The sequence below is a fragment of the Larus michahellis genome, chromosome 6 (genome assembly GCF_964199755.1).
Source record: "Larus michahellis chromosome 6, bLarMic1.1, whole genome shotgun sequence".
Taxonomy (NCBI): domain Eukaryota; kingdom Metazoa; phylum Chordata; class Aves; order Charadriiformes; family Laridae; genus Larus; species Larus michahellis.
The window spans coordinates 933,400-954,309 of NC_133901.1; the positions used below are offsets into that span (position 1 = coordinate 933,400).

The following is a 20,910-nucleotide window of genomic DNA, read 5'->3' on the forward strand; positions in this document are numbered from 1 at the left end:
GGTGACGGCGGGTCCCGTCGGGGGAGCGTGAGGGAGCCGGGCGGGCCCGGGCCCCTCAGATAGCGGCGGGACCCCGCCGAAGCGGCCGCCACCCTCGCAGCCCCCTCCCGCCCCGCGGCCTCTCCTCGCCCCAACCCCGCAATAACACCGAGGAGAGCGCGGGGGCTGCCCCTTCCCTTTCCCTTGCCAGGCTAGGCCGAGGCCCCCCCGGTGCGGCACCCCCCACCTCAGCTGCGTGCGACGACCGACCGCCGCGCTGCGGGCGCCGGCTGCCCCCGTAGAAACCCGGCCGGGGCCGGGGCCCCGCGGGCAGGGGAGGCTGCTGAGCCGCCCCCCGCTGAGGGCTCCCGCCCGCTGCGCCATGGCTGGTGCCGGACGCGGGGGATGCGCCGCACTGCGCATGAGCGGGAGGCGGCGGAAGGGCCCGTGAGGAGCCGGGATCCGCCGCCGCCGCCGGAGGAAGCCGTTGCCGCCGCCGCCCTCAGTCTCTGCCTGAGCCGGGAGGGAAGAGGCCTGCACAGCCCTCAACATGGTGAGCGTCCTCCCGGGCCGCCTCTCGGCCCGGCTCGGCGCCTCGGGGCCGGCCAGCCGCGGCGGCGCCGCAGGGGCAGCCGGGGCCTAGTCGTGGCGGGCTGGGGTGTCCGGGAGCGGCTCGGGGGGGGGCGGCCAAGGGGCCGGTCCCGGGGCCCCGCAGCCGGGGCACGATGCCCTGGGGCCGTGGGCACCTCGGTCCACCGTCCAGGCAGGGCGGGGAGGGCGGCGGGGGCCCGGGAAGGGCGGCGGGGCGGGCCGGGGCCGCGGGGCCGAAGGCTGCCCCTGGGCAGGGGCGAGCGCCGGGGCCTAGGTGGGGGGCGACGGGATCCCGCGGAGGCCTTGGGCCGGCGGGGCTCTGTCAGGCCTCCTCCCGGCGAGGAGGAGCTCGCCCGCACTTTGTGTGGGGGCTCAGGCGCCTTTGTACGGGACGGGGGCAGTGGGAGCGTTCTGCGGGAGCTGGGTCGGTGCCTGCGCGGGGAGGTGAGCGGAGAGAGCGCGGGGGCTGCCAGAAACCAGGGCTCTTCGGAGTTTTTTTGCAGAATTTCTGGCGGCTAAGGGCCCATTAGGCGCTGTCAGTTCACTGGGAAATTTGGGTATGTTGATCCGTCTTGAACTGGGATTATGTTGGGGAATTTATAGGTAATTGCTTTGTGGTTTTGGTAAGGCTCCTATTTGTATAAGTGTTGTAAAGGAAGACCTATGTATCTGGTATTTTCTCCATAATATTTTTTGCCTTATGGCTGAGGATTTCCTGTGAACTCTCAAATCGACTTTCTCCCCTCTTCTAGAGATAAACTGCAGTGGTGGGAACAAAATTTGCTACTTTTGTTTGCCTGAACAAAAGAAAAAGACATTCCTTAGTTTTAAATTAGGGGGGTCCTTATTGGTCTCTTGCACAGTGTCTTATGCACTTGAGGGAACTTGTTTATAGCAATGCTTCACTGTACACAAAAGTTATACAGCTTTAGCTACGCCTGCACAGTTTAAAGTAGTGCTTTTCTATAGCAGCTGTATTGTCTTCGGAAGGCTGTAGGAGGGAGTCTCGGATCTACTGGTGTACACCTATTGGTGTAAAGATACCTTATACCTGCAGTTAATGTTATCTGGCAAGCAGTGTTAAAAGCATATTAAAAAAATAAAAATGTTACCTTTAACTGGTAGAGTTATGTTGGCATAAAAATTTGGTTAGACAGGATTTGAATTAAATGGTGCAGTATGTAGACCTCTAATAAACTTACCACTATGTTACTAGTATAATTTTTAATTGAATAGTTTGATGTAGTTCTTCACTGGAGTTTTTTATGGGAGCTTAAAACTAAAGTCTGGGTAAAGTTCAGACTGTAGAGGTGGCTTATTGTAATTGTGCAGTTCTGGGACTGTCTCGAATTGCACTTACACAGTAATGCGATACAACTTTTTATGAAGATTTTTTTCCATAAATCACCTAGAGCTGTCTCACAGTATATCCAGCGTAGGCATGCAAAATGCACAGTTGATGTCTTGTATGTACATATGTTATTGGCTAGCTATGTGGTTAGAAATGTAAATTGAACAATATGGTAGAAAGTGGCAATATTACAGAAATAGTGAGGTACGTTATTCTGAGAATAGCTTTTTGTGAGAAACAGCAGAATCCTATCTGCTTAGTCTTCTTGGAAATACTTAACTGAAGAACTAGCAGATATATTCTGTGAAACAATACTGTATACTGATAGATTGGTATTTTATCAGATTGGAGGGAGTATCCGAATCCTGGAGTCATGGCCCCGAGCACAGTTGTTAGGCACTATGCAGACAGCTGTTTTCCAGGTTGTGCGTGTTGACTCCAGCGCCCGGGTGAAAGGATGACATAGGCACTGAAGTGGGACTAAATGACAGGCTGCAGCTTTTACGAGTTGTAAATACAGGTACGAATTGTTTCTCGTGCCCAGGTATAGGATTCTCTACCTGTACTTGTGGTATGTCAAAATCCTCTAGTTAGTTAGGGGAAAGACTAGGGAGGCTTCTTCACAGAGATCGGAAGATGTCCGTGTAGAAGTATGAGATCCAAAGTCCCATTTTTCTGCCCGTATGCCCTACTGCTTTGGCCAGTCCTTCCAGTGGCTGCGGCAGGTTCCTGGGGCCGGGTTGCTTGACCAGCACAGCAGATGCTGCTGTGGAGGCTCCTGCAGCTGGGGCCTGGCTCCTCCTCGCCTGTGCAGCACCGCCAGTTAGAGCACTCCTGGCTCTGGCTTAGTCTCACCAGTGTTCGTACAGCCAGTGCTTTCAGGACAAAGGTTTCCTGGCTTCGAGCTGTCTTTGTCCGATATCTGGAAGGGACACCATTACAGCAGCCCGCCAGGCTCACTCTGGCATTTAGGTAACTCGAAAAGTGTTTTCTGTCCAGTGCTCGGGTACACCACCCTGGCAATGCTCCCTGGATTGCAGATAGCAATCTGCCTCTCTCACCCACGTTTTCATTTGAGCTGAGCAGCGTCTGTAGAAATGGTCTCCTTCACCTTACCTGTTTGTATGTTACTGCTTCATGTCCTCATGAGGACAAGCAACGTGCGGGTGAATCGTGACAGGGCAGCAGGCAGGTCCATTGTACTCTAAGCCATCTTCTCTGAGGAGGAGAGCTGCTGCCTGTACTGTTCTGAATGATTTCGGGAATTTAGGACTATGTGCGATAATCAAGGCAAGTGTGTGAGTATCCATACCTTTATCCAGAGCCAAATGCTAACCTTCTCTCTATTTACATTATCTATTATGTTGTCCAGTTTATGGTCTCTGAAGAATATTTCTATGCTGATGAATACATAATTTCTTACTGCAAACCTCAGGTGACAGGAAGTTGTAAAAAGTTAGTATTACAAGAATTTCATGTCTGACACCGTCTCTTGTAATGTTACTGTACTTCATGACATTGTTATGTAGTGTTTAACTCAGCAAGCTATTCTGCAAGGCTGTTTTGTGTGGTGCGTATTCACGTCTGTAGCACTTTGTTGATGTGAAATGTTTTTGGGTTTGGTTCTCCCGTAGTAAAACTTGTAGATTTTTGGCATTGTGCTTAGGACGGAGTAGTCGGGAGTGCTAGACAAGATGGTGCACGATCTTGTTTCCTCTCCCAGCTCACCAGAGAACCCTTTGAACTTATACTGTAAAATCACTTTTAACTAGAGCCATGAAAAAATTATTCAGGAATATGAACTACTCTGAGAACAAGGTGTGAAATTTATTATGTAGCTCTTGATACTTTACTCATGTTTTATGGTGCCAATGCAAATACATGGTATGAACGCATCTTCTAATGACTGAGTAGATCTTCTGCCCTGGACCAGAGTTAAGAATGCTGAACAACTGACAGCTTTATTTTGTACTCCCTTAATTGAAAAAGCCCTGATTTTTGGTGTTTCCTTCACCCCTTAGATTAACATGAATTACCTTAAAACACTATTCCAACTACTGTATTCTTCTGGGTAGCTATATATTGCTCTTCTACGAAAGACTTCTGCCCATATGCAACTACTAAAATGGTTTTATCCACTAAAAGAACATTAGAGGGTGTAAAGAGCAACTTTGATTTTAAGTTGCTTGTGATTTTTCCTTGGATTTTATTCTGAGCAGGCCTTGTAAATTTTTAAATTTTGTTCTGTTCCACTGCAGACAAATGTATTTCGCATCAGTTTGAACCAGAAGCTTAAACATGTCCTTACAGTCTTACTTTGTGTCCCCTTCAAAAAACTGCTGTAGAAAAGAAAACGTAGTTAGTGGAAGGGCATGATTGTTTACATTATACAGAAACTATGGCTATTTACTTTAACTGTTTTTTGTCTTTAACTTGGATTTTGTGGGGTTTTTGGTAGTACACATGTATGCCATCACAGTTGGTGGATTAAAATGTAATTCAGTGTATTCATAGACTTCTGATTAACTTTTGTTTTCTTATCAAAGAAAAATACTCACAATTTTGCCTTTTAAGCTTTAGCTGTGTATTTGTTGAATACAAGCAATAAACCAGATTATTTGCAGGTGTCTTGTATGTTCCTTTAATGGATACAGCCCAGCGTGGAGCGATGCGGACTCTGTGAGGCAGCAATATTCTCTTGACCATTAGTGTCGCATAAAGACACAGCAAATCTGGCCGTTGTGATGTGTAAGGTTATCACACACGCAAGCCCCTTCCTCTGTGTGTGGGCTGAAGTTATTCTGTGTTTGAACTGCTGGGACAGGGGTCCTTTGAAAGCGCAAGGATGCTTCCTGCAGCCAGATCTCTACCAAGAGTTTAAATGCAGTTCACATAAAAACCTAGACTTTGTGGAGGTTGATGCTATTTTGGAAAAGGCTTTTACCTGTCATGTGCATGAGAACCTAGCAGGCTTTTCCTTGAGTCCTGACTGAAACAAAAGCACAGATGTCGCATCGTTCAAATTCCTTTAGCTCGCAGTGAAACTGCTAGGAATCAGATCATCTATAACAGTGGCTGGGAAGGGAAAGGTGAAAAGCAATTACCCGTTAAGGAGTAACTGTGTGAATGCCGCCTTTGGGGGGCAGAAGGAGTTTTGGGCAGGGATGCTTATGGTGCACTGCTTTTCTAGCTGTCAGCCGCCAACAACCTGTGAGCAAAGTCCAAGAGGAGGGTTTTGGTCGGAATCCTCAGCGCTCGGGTCCAGGTAGTATGGGATGAAGGTTGTTATTGTTTCCCATGGACATTATCCGGAGAGTGGAGCCCTCGTACGGCTATTAGCTAGCCAGAAAATGTTGATGACTAGCATGCAGAGATGATCTTTGAATCTGAGGTGACTAAAAGTTGTGTGTAGAAGATAAGGAAAAACAACCATGTAGTCAGAGCTGCAGATCAGTTCTGGCATAGTTTTTTTCCCCCTAGACTGGGAAAGCTTACTCCCCTAGACGGGGGGAGTTTCAGTCTGAGGCCAGAAAAAAAATATTTGGGGGGAAAAAAAAGCTCAAGTATTTATTTTTAATCTCACACTGAAGTATCTGATCAAGGATGGGGTATTGAATTAGAATTATCAAATTTGGTACTTCGTGGGGAGGGGCAAATTTTCATTTTAAAATCATCAGACAGCATCAGACATTCATTAGAATGATGTAATTATTGTAGTCTTATGAATCTACGTAATGTAGTTTTCCATTTGGAGAAGTTATTCTGTGTTTTAAAAGTAAGTTCACCTTGGGTCTCATGACGTCCTGATTATGAAAGGTAGCTTGGATGCCACACAGACTTGATCAAAGGCTTGCAGATCTGAATTTTTCCTTTTCCCTTTAACCCAAGGGGTAAGACTTACTAGAAAATTTGTTGCATTTGCTTTCCATTGGTTTTCACTTGTGTATTTTAGCAAGACTGATACCTGCTAAATAAACTTCTGTCTTCCTTTTTAACTAGTATTCAAGTTGAGATATTTTAAATGGATTGCATTGCATTATGGCACACACAATTGCAGTGTAAGGTATTTGTTGCCTGATGACTGCAGGATTAAAGGTTATAGGGTGCTCTGGCTTCTGTATTGCACACTTAAAACAATAATAGACTGTTAGAGCTCGGCTTCTAGAAATAGCCCTTAAAAGTGCAGAGGGTTTGGAACCTGTTCCTGCTTGAAGTGTGGGTTTTTAATGCGATGAAAGAAGAGCTATAATAGGATAATAAAAACTCAGCAGTAATTTCATCTCTTGCTGTCCTGTAGCAGGCCTTCAAAGAGTTGTCCAGTCACTGAGGATGTGGAGTGTCTCGGCCCCGCTGGAAAGCTTCTGCAGAAGCATTAATCAAATATAAAGAAAGGGATTTGCCACTTCTTCGCTAAAAATAAACTCCTATTTGACCAGTAAAAACATAGTTATCCAGAAAAAGATTATGGGTGAACAGTGTTATTTATTGCATCTTAATATATTACCAAATGTTATACTGATTAGTGTCATTAGCTGCTTGACTCTTGGCCAATTTGGTGTTCTTTATAAAAAGGTTACTGTCACTTGGGGAGCCCCAAGCACAGGAAGACTCATGCGCGTATACAGAATTTAAATTTTACCATAGAAGTTATTTAAGCTGCAATTTTTTTATCTAATAAATTGCGTTCTCCTTTTATGTGACAACACACAAACCCCGCTTCCTTTGGTGGTGTTGGGCATCCGTGGTGAAGCCCTTGTAAACCTGTTCCTTGACTCTTTGTTGTATGTCTTGCTTTTAGAGTTTACCATTGCAGGGCAGAACAAAGCATCTTGAGGTTTTACAGAATACTCACTATTAAAAGGTCTACGCATTCTTGTGTGTTCAAGTTAAAAAACAAACAAACAAACTAATGATTAAAGGCACCAGCTTTGTTAAAAAAAAAAATCAATACAGAAAATTAGCCTTGGGATTGTTTCATCTTCATTTGGGATTTCATTCAATGGCTTATCGAATCACAGAATGGTTTGGGTTGGAAGGGACCTTAAAGCCCACCCAGTGCCACCCCCTGCCCTGGGCAGGGACACCTCCCACCAGCCCAGGCTGCTCCAAGCCCCGTCCAACCTGGCCTTGAACCCCTCCAGGGATGGGGCAGCCACAGCTTCTCTGGGCAAGCTGGGCCGGGGGCTCACCGCCCTCACAGTCTGAATTTACAATATATTTTTTTAAAACTGCGGTCAAAAATTCATTAGTCATTTCTGGAAGTCATTTCACATGGCTTTGTCAGCAGAAATGATTTCTGTGAAAGTTTGAGCTCAGTGTTGTGAGGTGCTGGAGGTTTGCTGGGAAACAAATGGTCGGCAGTGGGTTTTCGCAGGAGCTACTCTGATGGCTTGGCCTTTACCTGGAACCGCTTCTGAAGATCTGAGTTTCAGAAACACGTTTGTAGCAAAGGGTCCAATGTGAGGATCATATTCAAGAAACTGAAATAAAGCAGTAATACATTGTAACTTTAAAAGTAGTATAGCCTGACTAATATCACTGTGTTTAAGTCTGCAGCGTGTGCTAAAATTTTAGCTTCAGCCAAGTGTTGTAGATATAGGGCTGTTTTGGTGGGGGGGGATTTTTTAATTGTTGTTTTGTTGTTTTTTTTTTTTTAAAGGGATCTTAAAACTAAAGGGTGTTGGTCTGTTTAGTATATTATGTGGATATCAGTTTAAGCCAAATGTGGTGATGTTTTATTTTTTCAAAGGTATAACTCTGAGGCTGGTAACTTAACTACTCTTAAGAATAATAGTGTTCACGTTCACTGTCATCAAGCAACAGAATCCTGATTTTGACATTAAGGCAGATGAATTTGTGTTCTGAAGCTTTAGTTCTTTTTTCTAATGATAATGTGATTGGACACTAATTAGCGTTTGGAATGAAGAGCTTGAGCTCATACTGCCACTAAACCATTTGTTCTTTGGCTGGGGATAGTTTATAATGTCTAGAGATTTTTTTGGCCTTTTTCCCCTATAATCCCTGAGAAGGGGCCATGCACTGGGAAATTACAATAATGAGCAGAGTACACAAGTTCTGGTTAGAATGCAAGGTAAACTACAAATGAAATATTGGTGCCATGTAAAAAATTCAATTCTGACTTAAAAGTCAGAACTCTTATTTACCAGTTTGTAAGGTCAGGAGTCTTTTTGCTCTGAATATACTGAGTGAACTTTAAAACTGAATTTGGATTTAGTGCAAGAGCCGTATGGTTGCTGTCTCCTGATCAGCAGTTAGTTCTGTGTAACTAATATCCTTGAAATACTGGGTGTGCTTCTCCTCGTCAAAAATACCCTTGGCAGTCGCTCTCTGCTGATAAATCACTGGCAGCAAGTTCTGCGTTCCGTGTTGTGGTCGTGTGGGAGCAGCGAGGGATGTCTCTTGGTCTGGGCAGGAGGCCTGGAATTCCGAGCTCTCACCTTGGCTGCTCACCCCCCCCACCTCCCGCCTCTGGCAAAATTACTTACCTTTGGGGGTTTTTTTTTTAGCTTCAGTTGCTGCACCTGTGAAATGGAGACATTGCCTCCTCACAGGAATGTTTTGCAAATGATGTAGGTGGAGTGGAAAACCCTGAAAGTGGAAAATCTCTTAAAAAAAAAATATATATATATATATGTAAAAATCTTAAGAGGTACTTTTTGTGTGTAGCTCCCTGAAATGGGTAACCCAGCCTAGTTGCTTGCTGCCATCAAGAGGCAGATGAGGAGATGCTGTTCTGGCAGCCTGGTCTCGCCCTGGTCCTGCGCTGGCCTTCCCGTCGGCTCTGTCCGCGGCAGTAAGGGACACGGCTCCTGCCCAGGGATGGCGAGCTGTTCCACACCCGCTCTGCCGCCTCTGCTCAGGCACTGCCTCTGCCCAGTATCTTGATAGCCATGGGCTTTATTTAGCCATCGCAATTGCCCTTTTTTGGTTGGCGTAGCATTCCTCTATTAAGCGGAGAATGTTTTTTTCTTTTTAAAAAGCAAAAATTGGTTTAAATAGAAAGGTGTCCCATCTTACAGCTGTATATGAATTTGCTTCAGCACTCTCTCCAAATGTGCAATAAGAATATCCTTTTTTTTGTGTGTCTGTGACTGCTTTGCCAGCCTGATTTTTGCAATGATTTACCTCAGTTTTGTTACAATGTAAAGTAACTAGAATGAAGGTAAGTTTAAATGAGAACAACAAAAAAAAAAAAAGGAAAGAAAGAGAGTGTTGGTTTGAGTGTCTAACTGCCCCAGCAGTTGGAGAAAGTTGAATTGCTGGGGAAGATTATAAAAGGTACTGATTTAAAAATATTAACAGTACTGATGATATTATTTTCTTTTTTATTTTGTCCAGTAAAACATTTCCAGTTTTGTCTCTTTTTACTAGAACAAGTTGAAATCATCACAGAAGGATAAAGTGCGTCAGTTTATGGTCTTCACACAATCTAGTGAAAAGACAGCAGTGAGTTGTCTGTCTCAAAATGACTGGAAGTTAGACGTTGCAACAGACAACTTTTTCCAAAATCCTGAACTTTATATACGAGAGAGCGTTAAAGGATCATTGGACAGAAAGAAGTTAGAACAGCTATATAACAGATACAAAGGTGAGTACGCTGAGTCTTAAGGCTTACTTCCTAGTTGTCTGTATGTATTCTTAATTACAGTGTACCATTGCAGCTGTGCTCTTGTGCTTGGACATCTTAACTGACTCCTTCAGCTTTGTTTTTCTTTTACGAATAATACAAGTTAGAAGGGGAATATACGTAGGCTTCTGCTTCACAAGGATTACACGTGGTCGCTTTATGTGCCCTAAATATATGTGCATTTATCCAAGATTAGGGTCACTGTACACAGTGGAATTGTGTGTACAGTGAGTAACTGTAATGGTTAACATGGATTTTAGGTGATTCTTCTGGGGAAACCACTCAGGACTCACTCCTGACAAAGTGAAAGGTTTCGTACCAAGTATGGATTCTACCTTAATTTTTATTCACCTTTCGCTTATTATCAGATAGTTACAAGCAGAGCAGAAAAGAAAACAAAGTCTGTTCATCTGTTATAAAGCCAGTGTTCAACTGATGGTATCCTACCACAAAGAGTAAAGTGGATTCAGTACAGTAGAACAAATTCTGTGTTTTAGCACTTTAAAAAAAATCTGAAAACGAGTGCTACATTTCCTGTCAGTTTTCATATGCCTGCATAATCCAAATACCATTTTCCTGAAGTCTTTGTTGGCTTGCATTAGTAGAGCTTTGTTAGTGCACTTGAAATGTGAGCATCTTGCTTCCAGACCAGATGTTGATTCCTTCCTGGAAAGAGGACTGTGCCTGACTGACTTGGAATCGGTAATGGGGCAACGTAACTTTCCTCGTGGAGGTTACCGTGTCCAATCTCATGCATGCTGGTGGTGCCAGAAAATGCATAAAACTAATGTCGGCTTAGTAGTTCCTGGGCAGATTTGATTATTGTATCAGCACAGCTTGCCAGTGGACGCTGCAGGGGCGTTTATAATGGTACCCAGATCGGCAGTCTTACCAAAGATGCCAGTAATTAAGCGTGCTGGTGGGAAAGGACCACCATTCTGTATGGAATGAGTCAGAATGCTATGCTATTGTTAGGCAGAAAACAAATGTTTGTGGTGCTTTTGCCTCTCAGTGAAAATAACATAAGCTTCATTGTATGGGAGGCTTTATTGTAGCAACTTCCTCAACTGTTAAAGCTTAAGCATTGAAAATGCTAATTTAATTTTATTTTTTAAATATTCACTTATAAGGGCTGATTCCCAGAATGGTTTCTTAAAAATGTTTGCTTATCTCATGTTGAATAAGTTTTTCAAAAATCTGTTTTTCTTGATACTTGCTTTTATATCCCAAAGATCCTCAAGACGAAAATAAAATTGGTATAGATGGTATACAGCAGTTTTGTGATGATCTAGCTCTTGACCCAGCCAGCATTACTGTCCTCATTATTGCATGGAAATTCCGAGCTGCAACACAGTGTGAATTTTCAAAGCTGGAATTCATGGATGGAATGACTGAGCTAGGGTAAGTGTGCAATGAGTGTTAGACACGGACAGTGTAACCCAGTGGCAGAAACTGGAACGCAGGGTGAAACAGCCCTATTTTGGGGAATTCACAATCCCGTTGTCCTTTCAGACTTCAGAGACTTTCCGTACTCCAGCATCACTTGTCTGCTCTGTAAAAATGCGTCTGCTGCCTACGTGCCAGATGCTTAGTGACCAAGAACGGGAGGCAGCTTTCGGTGCCACTTGCCTTGCTTGTGTGAGCATTTCACTTAGTTGCCGTAGAGCTGCTCAAGTAGGTGAGGCAAGGTGTTGCCCTGCAGTCTCGCGTACCTGGGTTTTCTCTGCCTTTGGAGAACGTAGCAGTCTTTATCGCATTTTTCTAAAAATCTTTTGGGTTATAGAATCTAATGTGTCAGCTTGTATGTACAAATGGCAATGTGAAGAAATACAACAGTTTCATTTCTTCGTTGTTATTGATGCAGACTAATTAAAGGCTTTCTGAATTTTGTTTTGATAATTGTATTGTATTCCACAAAAAAATTACAGATTTTTGTTTAAATTATAACTCATATTTTATGGCAAAATGAATAGTACACAAATAAACATGCTTTTTAAAATGCAGATGTGACAGCATAGAAAAACTGAAGGCCCAGATTCCTAAAATGGAACAAGAATTAAAAGAGCCAGGAAGATTTAAGGATTTTTATCAGTTTACTTTCAACTTCGCAAAGAATCCGGGACAGAAAGGTTTAGGTATGTATTCTTAATTATAAACATTTGTTCCTAAATATAGGAAATGACTGATTAAAGCAGTAAGTGAAAATATTACGGTGATCCAATGAGTCTGAAAGATAGCCACCCTTGGGATAAAATACACCTCTCTGTTATGAAAGATAGGTGTCGATAGGTGCAGACTACAAAATTTTATGAGAGGGGGTTTATTCTTTCACTAAGAGTGTGTGCAATTCCCAATAAGCACACTGGATTATGGGCTTATGTTAAAAGCATAATTATACCACTTAGAATTTGCAACACTGAACAGATTAATTGAATTTTCACTTTTAGGATAAATTTCAGCTGATTTCCATGTAAGTACACTTGTGCAGTCTCTTGTAACACTAAAAATGCTTACAAATGTCCTGGCAAAATAGAATTGGAGCAGTACAAATAGATTTCTGTATCGGGGGCTTGGTGCCTGTTGCCGTTGTACTGTTGGTAACTGGTGCCTACCTGCAGCTTTTTGTTTTTCCTCCTGAGCTCACTGCATTTTTTTTTCCCATTATTTCAGAGCTTTTCTGCTGATTGTGCTTTTGATTAGTGTAACAGGTGGAAGAATCGCTTATTAAAAATATTTTTTTTGGAAAACAAAAACCAACACCAAACCCATGACAAAACACCACAGTTCGGATGGAACTAAATGAACCAACTGTAGAGCTGTCTATTCTAAATGGCAAAAATGAGGGAACAGAAGTTTCTTTCAGGCAGTAACGTTGACCCACCAGAATGCACATACATTTGTATACAGTCTAGTCGAGATATTTAATGTGTTTAGTATTTAATGGCTCTGTAACTGTTAACTTCTTCAGTTAACTGTTCTACTTTGAGAAGAAATAAAATACTGAAAGGCCAGTAGGTTCTTCCTTGGCAGCTTGTGGATTTATTTTTCTCAGAAATGAAAATGCTTTAAACTGACCACCATGGAGCAGCTTTGCGTTCCTGCCCTGGGGAAAGATGAGCACTCCATGTTGGTTTTGTTCTCTTCTATATGTTGACCAACTTAGGGCTTAAAACGAATATTGGAAAATAGGTAAATAAGCAAGAGCTCTGTGTCTTAGTCTTGACTCTCTGTAATTCTTTAACATTTCTGTATCCTGCTTTTTGTTTTCAATTGGGTTGTGAGTTTCATTGTCTTTGAAGAAGCTAGAAGAGCACTGCTGAACTGTTAAACAATACTTGTGCGTGCACCTAGTCACATCTGAATCCTGCAAGTAAATGAGTGGGCTGATTCTTATTTCTTGTAGAAAGTCACATGATGTTTTTTCAGGCTGCTACAACAAGGAAAATGGGGACAGTAATTGAACTGTGCGAGGACAGAAGTGAGGGTGTCAATGTGGAATCAGTTCTGCAGTGTGAACAGTTGCAGGGTTTTGTTTGTGTTTTTTTTTTACGTTACCTTTGTAACATTTGTATGTTGTTTTTAATCTTTAAACAGCTTTACACAATAAGGAGTATTTTGCAAAATCCCTGTAAGGTGGTAAAAGTGAAATGACAAATCACAATAATAGAATTACATGGTGATTTTTAGTTCCCTTTTCTCAAAGCTTCAGAATACCAGAACGATTTGATGTAGTACTTGCCTCTTATTTTTTTTATTTTCGTCTCCATATTTCTAAGGTATAAGGAAGACTTGCATTCTTTCTCTGGTGGTTTTGTTGGTTTGGTTTTTTTTTTTCCTCTCAGTCCTATATGAAAATGAGGATCCCAGGTGGAACAGAGTTTGGTAAAAATTATTTACTAGGAAAACTAAGTCTCTTGCTTTATTTCTCATTCATCTTGAAGCTTCTTTATGCTTGTTAAGCTCTAACAGTGACAAAGACAAGTATAGTTTTCTCAGATTCCTATAGCACGTACGTAGTCTAAGATTTTTTTTTTGTTGTTGTTATTTACTTACTTATTTGTCTGGGTCTGGAAGTGATGTAGAACTAAGCTTAAAATCTGGATGCTTACGAACCCTTTTGGTGCCAATAAATACAGAGTTGTAGGCATGAATTTACGATAGGGCAGAATAATTCTGGAAACCCTGAGGCAAAAGAATGTTGGTTGAAGTACAGTGCTGAAAAATAAGTGCTCCTAGTTAGGCAATTAATTTTGGAGTGTCTGAATAACTGCTTGTAGGAACTTGCAAATTGATTTTAATGTAGATTGGTCTCTAATCTTCCAAACGTTGTGAGTCGTTCAGGCACAGTTCTGGAAACGCATTTTCTCTGCGTAATCCCTTACTAGGGATTACGTGTAGGTAATCGTGGATGTCTTAAAAGTACCTACCTAATCGTGTAGGTACTGTGGATGTCTTAAAAGCTCTTGTGATATTTGCATGTCATTTGAGAAATACCTTTTAGCTTACGTTCATCACGAATATTGTTTGCTTCTCTTGCATCTCTCTGGATAAAACTCAAAATGGAGCATAGATTTTGAGACTTTCGTATTTGATCCATGGGGACTTCCCTGGGCATTCTTTCACTTTCTCATGAAAGCCTAAAATTATACCTTTTGCATTTAAATTTTTTTATTTCATAACGTTTCTTCTAAAGTATGTAGTTTGTTGTGGTGCATTATGTTGCCGTGCTTTACTTGTTTGGACTCGCATCTTGAGTCTGAGGTTGCAGCATCCTGAGATCTGTTTTATAAGGGCCTTTGCTTACCCACAAGAATAACCTCAACACTGTAAAAATGCACAGTTTGTTTATAGCGTTTGTTATAAACCACTATAAATAATGCAGCCATCTGATGACCTTGCTTTTTTTGGTATGCCTGCTATTGATGCATCACAAGCAAATCAAACTTAGTTTTCTAATCTGTTTCCTTGATGAAGTGACGAGCTGAATCTGAACTTTGTATCTTTTCATTTTCAGAAAGACAGTAGTTTTAGTTGAAAGCTGAAGTGCGTATTTTTGTACCTGAATCTTCGGTTAAAGAGCGATAGGTGGCCTTTGCACTCTTTAAGCTGGGTGTGTAAATGGCAGCTTTTATTTTCTGAGGAGTAGTGATTTCTGTTTAGTGACTTCTGTTTAAGTAGTCTCTGCTTCTGCAAACTCAAACTTACGCTTTTGTCTGAAATCACACCCCCTTGCAGCTGCTGGAAGGTCCTACGCAAATTTTGTTCTTTAGTTTAGTCAGGAAGGATTGTAATGTGAATGTGCTGTTTGAGAAGAACTGTTAATATCAAAGATACCAAACAATTCATAAACTTGCCCCCATCACCATCTATTTTCCCTCCAGCAATGCAGAGTTCATGCTTTTGTTTCCGTTGCTGTTGATTTCACCTCTAAGATCCACCTCCTGCTTTTCTAACTAGCTTGGGGTCTGGGGGAAGGGAGTGGTTTTCTTGGGTTGTGTCAGGCTTTTTCTTTTTCTTTTTTTCTTGAGGTGCAGCGGATCAGGTGCCTCTGCTCTCACAAGAGGGTTGTTTATGGAAGATTTGCTGGACTGCAAAATAAACAAGAGCTTTTGTTAAAAAAGAGGTCACTTAACTAGGTAGCCTGTTGGGGTGACTGCGTGTGCTCGGTGACGGATGCTGAATTCAGTACGGTCACAGTTGTCAGCGTTTTGTTATACGTACAGAGGTCCTTGTTCACTCCTGGTGATGGAGATCACACCAGGGAGAGATTTAGAACTCGGGACACGTACCTTTTATCAGCGAACAGGTTACTGTACACACTAGTGATCAGTGCGTGCCTGTCGGTTTAGCCCTTGGCAAATACCAGGGAGGTGAGAGCTGGTTTTTCCCTTCCGTGCGGGACTGAGCGGTCTCTCGCTGCGCTCTGCCAGCCCAGGGCAGACAGCAGTGCCCCGGTGCCTGCGGGCGGTGGGGGGTTCTTCTTCCCAAACCACGTCAGGTCGGGGGTCTCCGTCCTGAGAAACAGACTCAAAACAAGCAAGAACTTAACAGGAAAAAAAACAACAACAAAAAAACTCCCCCCAAAAGCCCCAACAACCAACAAACCAACTGTCAACCATCTGCTTGTACGGTACTGAAAGCCTTTTTCCATAAGGAAAGCTGTTTGCAGAAACGAGCCATTGACAAAAGCCGTGTCAGAAAGCCAGGGCCTGTAACAAAGTTGCTCTAAAAATGAAATAATAAAAGCTAGTTTTAGGTAAATTGTATTTTATATATTGAAAAGGTTAAAGAGATCTTACTACAAAGTACTACAAAATGTTCAAGTCAATGGCATTTCTAAGACAAAATATTTCACTGAATTTTAATGATTGTATTGTTATATAGCAGCAGGCATATGAAATACCCTTGTGTGTTTTGGATATTTTAGGTACTGATACAGGCAATTTTCAGTAGTTCTATATTCAAGTTGTTGTCTCAAAATCTGTAAAATATCTGTGTAACACTTTATTTATGGCTGCCTCTTTGTAAAGGATCCACAGGTATGTTTGCATTAGAGTAATCTTTTCGCCTTTATCAATATATGGTTCATCTTTGGGTTGGATACCTCTGGAGATGATTTGAAATGTATATCTCTAAAAGTAATATATTTTAATATTACAGATTTAGAAATGGCCATTGCCTACTGGAATTTAGTACTTAATGGAAGATTTAAATTTCTAGACTTGTGGAACAAATTTTTGTTGGTAAGTTTAAATCTTTACATAAACTAGACTGCAGTATTTTTGAAACTTGTAAGATAAATATGTTTAAATTATTGAGTAGATGAAATAGACTATTTTGATAGATCCCAGGTCCCAGATATTGCACTTCATAGTGTGTACCAGAGAAATAGGTTTTGGGGACGTGGATGTGTCCAACACAGTAAAACAGAATATGTGTAAGTGTGGGGGGGGTTAACTTATTTTTTTTAAACATAAATTTTCCACCCCTCCAAACAGGAACATCATAAAAGATCGATTCCTAAGGATACCTGGAACCTTCTTCTAGACTTTAGTACAATGATAGCAGATGATATGTCTAACTATGATGAAGAAGGTAAACATTTCCATTTTCTCTCATTAACTTCTAACTGTGTTTCATGCTACGCTTATTACTGAATATCTGCTTTGGCACGGCTGTCTAATAACAGCACAATTGGAAGGTCACTGGTGATCCAGAGCTCACTTAGAGCTTCGTCAATGCATGTTGTTGTCATCCGTTTGTTACTGCAGGTTTAAAAAAGACGTGCTGGAACTTTTCTTAAACCCATTTTCTTTTTTTCTTCTGTGTAAACTCAAATACTAATTCTTTCTTAGAGACAAACCCCGATACTTGTCCATTTACTAAGCACAGGTTCTCTGTCAGCGCAGTTCTTGGCATCTTCGGCTAAGTAGCTGATTCATGGCCTGTGCCTTTCTTCGTAGGATCCTCTGGTTATTGCATTTCTTAGCTCAGAATATTTTTTAAGTTTGGTTGCTTCAGTTTACGTGAGCATCGGACACGTAGTAATATTAAAGTGAAGCTGGAAGCACACAGGGATTGCTAAACATAAGTTATATCCTACCAAATGTGTTTATTGTAAATTTTTGTATTGATCTTTCCTCTTCCAGTCCATCTGTAGCCAAGAACAGCTAATTACCTTCAGTCGTTGGCGGCAGATCAGTTCAGTGAGGAGGAAACTGTAAACTTGTGATACTTCCAGAGCAGAGGGGAGCAAACTTCTACAACTTCATTTAATAATTGTAGACGGTTCTCATTCCCTTATCGTTGAGCCAAATGGGCTGCTGCCCACAATAAATCAATGTAGTTCAGAAAGAGTAAAGGCAGAAAACATGTTTTCATGATTTGGAGTAAAGACATGTTAAGGGGGAGGGAAAAAAACAGCCCACAATTAGTTCTAATCTTCACATGGCCATTGTACATGTGACTGGGGACCTCTTTGGATATGGCTGCCCATAATACATAAAATATTGATATGTGTTTTAACTGCCTCTTGATAAGGAATATGGAAGGGTACGTATAGTGTAACAACAGCCTTCTGGGTCGTTACACGGTGCCGCTGGCTATCGGAGCGCGTGTTGCTCTCTTCAGCTATGGCTCCGGATGCCGATTCTGCTACAGATGAGCGTTGCATTCACGCAGCATCCACTTGTGAGCAGCAGGTGCTGCAGCGTGCTCCGATGTGCTGCTGTAAGACTGCTTCATCCAGCGTTCAGCACTTCTAAAGCAGCTGTTGCATCCTGGAGATCACGTTCTGCTGCCAAAACCAGGACAGTTTTAAGCTAGAAGTTTTGTCAACTTTTTTTTTTTTTTCTTTTTTTCTTCTTCTGTCTTTGGTCAGGAAGATGAAGGAAGTATGACCCATGAAAGGGATGTCTGTTAACTGGGCTTAAAGGAAGTACAAACCAGCTTTTAAATTTGAAGCAAGAAAATGACAGGTTTTTTTCTTGAAACTATGCTTAGTTAAGACGAGAAAGTAAATGACTTGTTTAGCTCTGCAGCTTTAAAAAGAACGCCTTGATGAACTGGGTTCTTATATTCTGGTCTCTTTTTTTTGTTTGTTTGTTTGTTTTTTTTCTTTTAGGGGCATGGCCAGTTCTTATTGATGACTTTGTGGAATTTGCACGCCCTCAAATTGCTGGGACAAAAAGTACGACAGTGTAGCACTAAAGGACGCTTCTAGAGTGTACATAGTCTGTACAAATACCTGAAATGGAAAATTGCACAGTCAATTTCTGCTGGCTGGACTGAACTGAAGATCAATCCTCACGATATGGCTGAGGGTTGAGACAAACCTCTAAGGATACATCTTGGACCATATCATGTTTCATTCTTCTACTGGTGGTTTGGGCTTTTCTGCTAGTCTGGACCACTCTTGCCAGTTAAAGTTCCAACATTGTGGATTTCATCATGGATTTTTTTTTTTAACTTTTTTTTTTTTTTTTTGGTGGACCACCCTAGTTTCATCTCCCATAAGTCCTAGAAGCTTTATAATTATTTTGAGGTTTCTGGTTTCACATAAAGCACAATGCTGGGTCATCATCAGACATCTGAATTATACAGATCAACATCAAAACAATTTTTAAAAGAATCCTTAAATATACACTTGGGGCTAGTTGCAAAGACTGTGTTGATAGCACTTCCTGTAAGAGTGATATATTTAAGTGTACTGGGTCCGATTTTTTTTTTTTCTTTTTTTTTCCTGGAAAAGTACAGGTATCGTATAAGTGAGTTTGAGTATCTGGTAAAAACAGTTACAGAAATAACCAAGAGAGCGCGAGGTGGTTGATGCTGGGGTGTCCGGGTGCCGGTCGGAGTGGTGTGAGCGTGCGTCAGCTGCCTGCGGGGACGGCTGAAGCACGACACGACTCCTGCGCGCCGACAGCACCGTCGTCGGTGTTCTCCTCGGCCTTCGGTGAGCGTCGTGGCGATGAGCTGCGTGCGTCAGGAGAGAACCCAACGCTCCCCAGGCTACTGTCTAAGAAATCGGATTTCGTTATGGTTTTGAAATGCTTCTCTGGCTGTCAAAGAGAGGTGTTTCATTTCTGTGGAAACCTGAAACTTGAATATACTGAATTGGTGTCTTAAATGTTTGCTACACGATACAGTATTTTAAATTGAGACGTGGAATTTTTATGGTTGAGGTCTGACGAAACAAATGGCCCTGTTGTACAAGAAGCTGGCGAGTTTGATGTGAATCTAGGTTTTGAAACCATTATCCTGAGAAGTAAGGTAAACCTTTATAACACATAGGTACTGCCGTTATGGGTGACACCCGATTTTACTTATTTTGTGGAGTTTTCCTTAAATTGACATATCACTGTGGTTGCCAAATACAGAAATTAAGAGTAAAGCTTTCCCAAACAAGCACAGATCAGATATAAAATACTACACTGGCTTTATTTGCTTAAATTATTTTGTTGATCCATCACTACTACTTATTGTCGTACTGCATTTAACTGAATTGTTTGTTTTGTGCAAAACAGGTTTTATCAGACACAATTATTCTTTATTTTTAATATCGCAAGAGCTCTTGAGCTGCTTTTGTGCTAAACATGGTCTTTTACTCCTCACTTTGTTACTTGTGGAGAGATTTGATAAATTCTCCGCTGTAAAACAAGCCGGAAAGCAGCAGCGCCGGCAGCAGAGACAGTAGTTACAAGTAAGGACAGAGATTAAGTCCGTGCTCTAAATAGTCCCATGATAAGGCCAGAATTATTTTTGAAGTGAGTAATTGGCGCTTGCACTAAACAGCAGAACACTTTTATGCAGATGCTAAAAAGTATTTTAGGAAAAAATTGACTGTTAAACTGCTAAAACGTTTTATTTGTATTCTCAGAAGTTGAGCGTGAGGCCGGCTCCTCTGCTGCCGGCGCTCTCGTAAGAAACCCCAGTCGTGCGTTCCTTCAGCCCTCCTCCGGCTCCTGCAGTTGTCCAGGCAGAGAAGTGTGTTTTGCTGCTTTCAGTATTTCCTCTCTCAATTTCGTGTAAATATAAAGGGGGATGTGACCTGGCGGGGGCGGGTGCTGGTGTCTGGGGGGGTCCGGGCTCGCTGCCAGGGTGCGGGGTCGGGCCAGGACTCGCCCGCGTCACCCCGGCCAGGCTCAGCCTCGGGCAGCGGCCGCCCCCGCGCCTTTCGAGGGCGATTCCTTTCGAGTGCGAGATCTCGTCGACAAAATAGTGTTGTCATCAGTTTGGTACTACACGCTTATAATTACTGTGTAATTATAAAGAAATACATAAAACTTTTGAGTAATTTTGTTGCAGAAAAGGGTTATTTGTGCTATGATGGCATCTTAAAAAGTTTTTCAAAATGAGTGACTGAAGTTGAAAGAAACACTGATTTAACAGGGTGTTGTTCTAGGGACAAAATGCCTGGTTACAGGGAATATTTTGTATTGAAACGTGCTCGGATGTGGCCATGTGTTTTTTCCTTTATATATTTGTGTGGTTTTTCTTTTTTTTTTTTTTTTTTTTTTTTTTTAAAAAGAATGCAGACAGTTGCTTACTTGGATTGCTTTAATTCGTAAGTGCTTACGTCTTCAATTTGATGATCTCCCCTTAAATGGATTGGTTTAATTTTGCCAAACGTCAAGGAAAAAAAAGGCGGCGAACATCAAGTTTGTAACCTGTTTTTATACATTAAATATGTACAAAATTAGAAGTGCCCTGATATAAAACACTTCATCTTGAGATTATATTTAGTAAAAAACTGTCATTTACATATCTCTGTAAGTTCAAATGTAACTTCTTACAATCCCTCTCATTCCCACCAGAGGCAATAAAGCTCCAGTGAAATTGC

At 42.0% G+C, this 20,910-nt stretch overlaps 1 protein-coding gene across 1 annotated transcript; it reads left to right on the forward strand.

Annotated features, from left to right (window-relative positions):
- The first annotated feature begins 393 nt into the window (after nucleotides 1-393).
- On the forward strand, nucleotides 394-20,910 carry DCUN1D1 (defective in cullin neddylation 1 domain containing 1). Its single transcript, XM_074593259.1, has 7 exons — nucleotides 394-532; nucleotides 9,314-9,530; nucleotides 10,802-10,970; nucleotides 11,574-11,704; nucleotides 16,230-16,312; nucleotides 16,568-16,664; nucleotides 18,193-20,910. The coding sequence occupies exons 1-7, from the start codon at nucleotides 530-532 to the stop codon at nucleotides 18,270-18,272; spliced, it is 780 nt and encodes a 259-aa protein (XP_074449360.1). The 5' UTR covers nucleotides 394-529; the 3' UTR covers nucleotides 18,273-20,910.

Coding starts and splice junctions, on each gene's coding strand:
- DCUN1D1 (XM_074593259.1), top strand. Junction 10,971..11,573: donor GATGGAATGACTGAGCTAGG/GTAAGTGTGCAA, acceptor TTTAAAATGCAG/ATGTGACAGCATAGAAAAAC. Junction 11,705..16,229: donor TCCGGGACAGAAAGGTTTAG/GTATGTATTCTT, acceptor TTAATATTACAG/ATTTAGAAATGGCCATTGCC.